Source organism: Camelina sativa, chromosome 18 (assembly GCF_000633955.1).
Source record: "Camelina sativa cultivar DH55 chromosome 18, Cs, whole genome shotgun sequence".
NCBI classification, from domain to species: domain Eukaryota; kingdom Viridiplantae; phylum Streptophyta; class Magnoliopsida; order Brassicales; family Brassicaceae; genus Camelina; species Camelina sativa.
In genome coordinates, this window is record NC_025702.1 from 4,469,476 (window position 1) to 4,477,274 (window position 7,799).

The 7,799-nt window shown below is 29.5% G+C and overlaps 1 protein-coding gene and 1 long non-coding RNA gene across 2 annotated transcripts in view; both read left to right on the top strand.

Moving 5' to 3' along the window:
* LOC109130465 (putative E3 ubiquitin-protein ligase RING1a) overlaps nt 1-1,644 on the top strand; it is a 5,650-nt gene extending 4,006 nt beyond the window's left edge. The window contains exons 3-6 of the mRNA XM_019240035.1: nt 625-641; nt 745-852; nt 999-1,208; nt 1,311-1,644. Of these exons, the coding sequence (XP_019095580.1) occupies nt 625-641; nt 745-852; nt 999-1,208; nt 1,311-1,343 (368 nt within the window). The 3' untranslated portion in view covers nt 1,344-1,644. The remainder of the gene's footprint in view (nt 1-624; nt 642-744; nt 853-998; nt 1,209-1,310) is intronic.
* Nucleotides 5,066-5,917, top strand: LOC104760515. The gene is made up of 3 exons (XR_762953.1): nt 5,066-5,125; nt 5,272-5,481; nt 5,584-5,917. It is a non-coding gene; the product is annotated as an uncharacterized LOC104760515 (long non-coding RNA).

Genomic DNA, 7,799 nt, shown 5'->3' on the forward strand with positions numbered 1-7,799 from the left:
TGAGAATATTGAACTAATGGTTGTAATGAATAAATGTAATTTTTATCAAATAATTATAATTAAAAATGTATTTAATAAGAGTGAAACTATATCAAAAAATATTGAAATTAAAATACAAAACTTTCAAAAACATGGTAAAATAAATTTTAAATATTAAAATAGTTTTTAACGATAACTTATGATAATTAGACGAAACTATAAATTCTACAGTAAGTTTTATTAAATTTTTATATTGCTATAATCATTTCTAAAAATTTAGTTAGAATTTAATATTAGATATTAAATGTTATATTATAGAAAGTCGCAACGAACTATGATTTGATAATTATTGATGAAGAGACAATAGAAAGTTCAAAATACATGACTATTTAAATAGACACACCTATTAGAACGAAAAAATTGTGATGATAAAATATGAATAAGATATAGTGCAAAAAGACACAACTCTACAATGAACAGATACAACTATTTGAGTTAAAAAAAAACAAATAATTTTTTTTTTTCACAAAAAAATACTAAAAAAAAGTCGCAACTGTTGTTCTCATTTATTAAGATTGTTATTATTACTTTTAAATATTAAATATTNCGTGAACAAACTTGTTGAATATCTACGTAGCAGCATAGATGGATCCAGTGTTGAGGTACCAAAGATAAGAAACGATAATTCTCTTGTTCTTGATGACCTGTGTTTCAGATTGCTGTTTTCTTGGATTTTGATTGAACTTAATCTCTCTTTCCCTGCAGGTGGATATCCATCTCAAGCTTGTCTCGCTGGATACAAACTGTATACCAGACTTACCGCAGCCATATCTCTGTTGCAAGCCCGCGTTGCTTGTAAAACAGCTCCGTGAAGTGAGTACTCATTTCTCTCTCTCTCTCTCTTAACATACTTGTCACAATAGAAAGTGATTATTTTTACATATATAGAAGGTTCGTTACATATATAGATGTGAAAGTTCTTCAATATGATATTTTGTGAACTTCCCAATGGTGAACAGTTCGTAGCACTTCAGATGAATTTGAAGAGTGAAGAGGTTGAATTGTTAGTAACAAGAAGAGGAGCAGGAGAAGATGCGACAATAGAGAATCTCCCTGTAGTGACTTCAGCTTCAGCACCATCATCCAAAGATGAGATGCAAAGTCTCGAAGACAATGAAGCATTGTCAAGGCTCAAAGTCGATTTCATTTCCAGCCATGAACAACATTTGGTAGCGTCAATAATAAATAATTTGTTTCTATTTGTCTTTCATTCTAATCTAAAGTATGATTCAACTCTCTGAGACGTTTTCCTTATTTGGATTGTGCCTTAGATCATAGCTTACCAGAAGAAGCAAACCGAGTGAAGAAACTTGGGAGCCTAAGGACGTGCTGCGAAGTGCGAACAATGTATTATATACAAACAGATGGATCAGGGCATGTTTGTCCGTTTGCTAGATTATATATCTCAGTTGCTTTTTAGTTTTAGGAAGTTTTTCATTTGTGACAGACTTAGTATTTATAAGGCAAACCTTTTGTTTTACTACATATATATGGGAAAATGTCATGAAAACCCACTTTGGGTGTGAGTTCTGTCACAAAAACCCATTTTCCACTCATGGTATACTTTCCCAAGTTTTTTGTTTATGTGTCCACTTTTCTTTTACATTTTTGCTCTTACTAACAACTTACCTCTCTTTCTCTCCTTCTTTTCTCTCTTTTTCTCTTCTTTTTTGTTGTTAACACTTTAACAAAGTAAAATATATTTATTTGTTATCATAAAACAAATTTTCTATTTATTTATATAAAATATGTTATGATTATATATTTTCTACATTTTAAGATACATATTGCTATATTTTTTATGAATTTTTAGATTATACAGTATCCATCAGTCGTTGAACATTTGTTCAATTATAAGTGGATAATCAATTGCAGTATTGTTAATAGATAGTTACTTGTGTTTATTCATACAAAATATACATACATAAATTTGGTTAGATCTTTATCCATAGCATATTATCCATAACACAACATAGACCAAATAAGTACAAAACCCTTTAATTCTAAATTTTAAATCCTAGAACATAAACCCTTGAACCTAAAACCAAAACTATTCACTTTAAAAAAAAAAACAAAGTTTAGTGGATAGAAAAACTGTGGATAGGTCTCCATGGATTTACAAAGCATATCTAGACATTAAGCTGAAGAATAGCAGTTGAATGGTGGCTATGGATGTGATCATGTGGATATTTTTTTGTGGATACCAATGTAGACAGACCAAAGAATCATCATACAACATCCACACAATTAAATCCATAGACACCATGAGCTCCTTGCTTCATATTTTGTGTTGGTCCAGAAACATATACACTCATAAGTGGTTAATAAACAAAATAAAAATTAACAACATTGATTTATTTAGAACATTGAATATCAATCATGTGGATTAGTAGTTATGGATACTTATCTTATAATATCTTGCTCATTCTTTACATGAGCAGAAATTTGTCCAAGATAAATTAGCCACATAGATTTCTTTTAGCTAAATGTTTTTGTACTATTTTTCAGCTAGAAGTAGGTATATTAGAACTTAGAAGTGTCACTAGAAGCATACTACACAATAAACATGGTCATTATTAATCTCAAAGCCTATCCACCAAATTCTGACCACGTGGACAAGCAATCCAGATGAAATTTATTGACAAGTTTGTTGCATGTTCAAACATCACTATAGTTTAGCCACTTAGATGTCTTTTAGCCAAATGTTTTTGTACTATTTTTAAGCTAGAATTAGAGATATTAGAACTTAGAAGTGTCACTAGAAGCATACTACACAACAAACATGGTCATTATTAATCTCTAAGCCTATCCACCAAACTCTGACCACGTGGACAAGCAATCCAGATGAAATTTATTGACAAGTTTGTTGCATGTTCAAACATCACCATAGTTTAGGGTTTAGACTTTAGATGGTATATAGATTCAATGTCTATGTTTTGAGTTCAAGTTGTATTGTCTAAGGTTCAAGGTGTAGGATTTAGGGGTTAAGGTTAAAAGTTTAGGTTTAGGTATGTGGATGATGTGTCTATATTTTTAATTCATGGTTTAGGATTTAGGGTTCAAGGTGTATGGTTTAGGGTTTAGGATTTAAGATTTAGGGTATAAGGTTTACGTTTTTGGGCTTATATGGATTTAGTGTCTATGTGGTGTTAGGATTTAATATTTAGGGTATAAGGTTAACTTTTTTTTGTTTGTCAACAACTAAAGTTACTAAACTTAAAATTTAGTATGTTTATCACCAACTAAAGTTACTAAACTTAAAATTTAGTAATGAAAATGAAAAATAAATGTTAAAGAAAAAAAATATTAGAAAAGAAAGAGAAAAGTTAGAGAGAGAGATGAGAAGGAAAAAAAAAGTAGAAAGAGAAGGTTAGTTTAGTTAGAGGGTGTAAGTTGTAATTTGACATAAGAAAAGTATAGGGATAGTAGAAAGTGAGTGTAAGTGTCAATACTTTAGGAGAAAGTGGGTGTGGGTGTCATTTTCCCTATATATATATATATATATATCAGCCAAGTTTCAGAACACATGAAGTTTTTACTACTGCCTCATTTTATAATGGAGATTGGAGAAGAAGCGTAGTTGGTGATTTTGGTCTTGTCGTCTCCTTGTTCGACCTGTGTTTAATTGACATGGAGTTTTGTGTTTTTTACTCAGCTTAGGTAAAAAAAAAAAAAACAAGAGAAGAAATCAACTCCTGATTTGGATCAGAACTTACTTTTGGGGTAAGAATGGGTTGTTGAAGTTTGGCTCTGTTCTGGCATGAGGAACCATTGTCCTTCTTAAGTTGTTTTAGAGCTCATTATTCCTCTACCTGACAAAGTTTAAGGTAAACTACACTTATAATCATTCTCTTTTCTTGGATACATTTTATATTTGGCAGTAAATTTATAGAGATTTATTGTATTATTACTAGGACTCAGACCCCCGCGATGTCGCGGGGAAAGTATTTTATAAAAAGTTAATAAGTTTGAAATTTGAAATTATACATTATGAAATCATTTGAATGTAATAGAATAATTTGAATATATAAACATTAAACAGAAACGGTTTAAAAGCACAACCATCAAAATGAAAACTTATAAACAAAAAATATTATGTAGAATAGACGTAAATTTGCAGAAAACATTGTCTGAAGTATTATAAATATATAAGATATTTTATGAAGAATTATGGTAAATAGCTACAATTACAAAAAATCATAATGACAAAGTGATCTTAATTGAGAATATTGAACTAATGGTTGTAATGAATAAATGTAATTTTTATCAAATAATTATAATTAAAAATGTATTTAATAAGAGTGAAACTATATCAAAAAATATTGAAATTAAAATACAAAACTTTCAAAAACATGGTAAAATAAATTTTAAATATTAAAATAGTTTTTAACGATAACTTATGATAATTAGACGAAACTATAAATTCTACAGTAAGTTTTATTAAATTTTTATATTGCTATAATCATTTCTAAAAATTTAGTTAGAATTTAATATTAGATATTAAATGTTATATTATAGAAAGTCGCAACGAACTATGATTTGATAATTATTGATGAAGAGACAATAGAAAGTTCAAAATACATGACTATTTAAATAGACACACCTATTAGAACGAAAAAATTGTGATGATAAAATATGAATAAGATATAGTGCAAAAAGACACAACTCTACAATGAACAGATACAACTATTTGAGTTAAAAAAAAACAAATAATTTTTTTTTTTCACAAAAAAATACTAAAAAAAAGTCGCAACTGTTGTTCTCATTTATTAAGATTGTTATTATTACTTTTAAATATTAAATATTAAAATGTTGTTTTAATGAAAAGTTACGATAAATAGACGCAACTATAAATTCTATAGTAAGTTGTATTAAATTTTTCTATTGCTATAATCATTTCTAAAATTTTAGTTAGATTATAGAATAACATTGAATATTAGATATTAATATTCAATTATTTAGATTCAATATAAAATGAAAAATTTGTTTCAACGAACTTGTTGGTTACTGATGAAAAGACAAATANGACTTACCGCAGCCATATCTCTGTTGCAAGCCCGCGTTGCTTGTAAAACAGCTCCGTGAAGTGAGTACTCATTTCTCTCTCTCTCTCTCTTAACATACTTGTCACAATAGAAAGTGATTATTTTTACATATATAGAAGGTTCGTTACATATATAGATGTGAAAGTTCTTCAATATGATATTTTGTGAACTTCCCAATGGTGAACAGTTCGTAGCACTTCAGATGAATTTGAAGAGTGAAGAGGTTGAATTGTTAGTAACAAGAAGAGGAGCAGGAGAAGATGCGACAATAGAGAATCTCCCTGTAGTGACTTCAGCTTCAGCACCATCATCCAAAGATGAGATGCAAAGTCTCGAAGACAATGAAGCATTGTCAAGGCTCAAAGTCGATTTCATTTCCAGCCATGAACAACATTTGGTAGCGTCAATAATAAATAATTTGTTTCTATTTGTCTTTCATTCTAATCTAAAGTATGATTCAACTCTCTGAGACGTTTTCCTTATTTGGATTGTGCCTTAGATCATAGCTTACCAGAAGAAGCAAACCGAGTGAAGAAACTTGGGAGCCTAAGGACGTGCTGCGAAGTGCGAACAATGTATTATATACAAACAGATGGATCAGGGCATGTTTGTCCGTTTGCTAGATTATATATCTCAGTTGCTTTTTAGTTTTAGGAAGTTTTTCATTTGTGACAGACTTAGTATTTATAAGGCAAACCTTTTGTTTTACTACATATATATGGGAAAATGTCATGAAAACCCACTTTGGGTGTGAGTTCTGTCACAAAAACCCATTTTCCACTCATGGTATACTTTCCCAAGTTTTTTGTTTATGTGTCCACTTTTCTTTTACATTTTTGCTCTTACTAACAACTTACCTCTCTTTCTCTCCTTCTTTTCTCTCTTTTTCTCTTCTTTTTTGTTGTTAACACTTTAACAAAGTAAAATATATTTATTTGTTATCATAAAACAAATTTTCTATTTATTTATATAAAATATGTTATGATTATATATTTTCTACATTTTAAGATACATATTGCTATATTTTTTATGAATTTTTAGATTATACAGTATCCATCAGTCGTTGAACATTTGTTCAATTATAAGTGGATAATCAATTGCAGTATTGTTAATAGATAGTTACTTGTGTTTATTCATACAAAATATACATACATAAATTTGGTTAGATCTTTATCCATAGCATATTATCCATAACACAACATAGACCAAATAAGTACAAAACCCTTTAATTCTAAATTTTAAATCCTAGAACATAAACCCTTGAACCTAAAACCAAAACTATTCACTTTAAAAAAAAAAACAAAGTTTAGTGGATAGAAAAACTGTGGATAGGTCTCCATGGATTTACAAAGCATATCTAGACATTAAGCTGAAGAATAGCAGTTGAATGGTGGCTATGGATGTGATCATGTGGATATTTTTTTGTGGATACCAATGTAGACAGACCAAAGAATCATCATACAACATCCACACAATTAAATCCATAGACACCATGAGCTCCTTGCTTCATATTTTGTGTTGGTCCAGAAACATATACACTCATAAGTGGTTAATAAACAAAATAAAAATTAACAACATTGATTTATTTAGAACATTGAATATCAATCATGTGGATTAGTAGTTATGGATACTTATCTTATAATATCTTGCTCATTCTTTACATGAGCAGAAATTTGTCCAAGATAAATTAGCCACATAGATTTCTTTTAGCTAAATGTTTTTGTACTATTTTTCAGCTAGAAGTAGGTATATTAGAACTTAGAAGTGTCACTAGAAGCATACTACACAATAAACATGGTCATTATTAATCTCAAAGCCTATCCACCAAATTCTGACCACGTGGACAAGCAATCCAGATGAAATTTATTGACAAGTTTGTTGCATGTTCAAACATCACTATAGTTTAGCCACTTAGATGTCTTTTAGCCAAATGTTTTTGTACTATTTTTAAGCTAGAATTAGAGATATTAGAACTTAGAAGTGTCACTAGAAGCATACTACACAACAAACATGGTCATTATTAATCTCTAAGCCTATCCACCAAACTCTGACCACGTGGACAAGCAATCCAGATGAAATTTATTGACAAGTTTGTTGCATGTTCAAACATCACCATAGTTTAGGGTTTAGACTTTAGATGGTATATAGATTCAATGTCTATGTTTTGAGTTCAAGTTGTATTGTCTAAGGTTCAAGGTGTAGGATTTAGGGGTTAAGGTTAAAAGTTTAGGTTTAGGTATGTGGATGATGTGTCTATATTTTTAATTCATGGTTTAGGATTTAGGGTTCAAGGTGTATGGTTTAGGGTTTAGGATTTAAGATTTAGGGTATAAGGTTTACGTTTTTGGGCTTATATGGATTTAGTGTCTATGTGGTGTTAGGATTTAATATTTAGGGTATAAGGTTAACTTTTTTTTGTTTGTCAACAACTAAAGTTACTAAACTTAAAATTTAGTATGTTTATCACCAACTAAAGTTACTAAACTTAAAATTTAGTAATGAAAATGAAAAATAAATGTTAAAGAAAAAAAATATTAGAAAAGAAAGAGAAAAGTTAGAGAGAGAGATGAGAAGGAAAAAAAAAGTAGAAAGAGAAGGTTAGTTTAGTTAGAGGGTGTAAGTTGTAATTTGACATAAGAAAAGTATAGGGATAGTAGAAAGTGAGTGTAAGTGTCAATACTTTAGGAGAAAGTGGGTGTGGGTGTCATTTTCCCT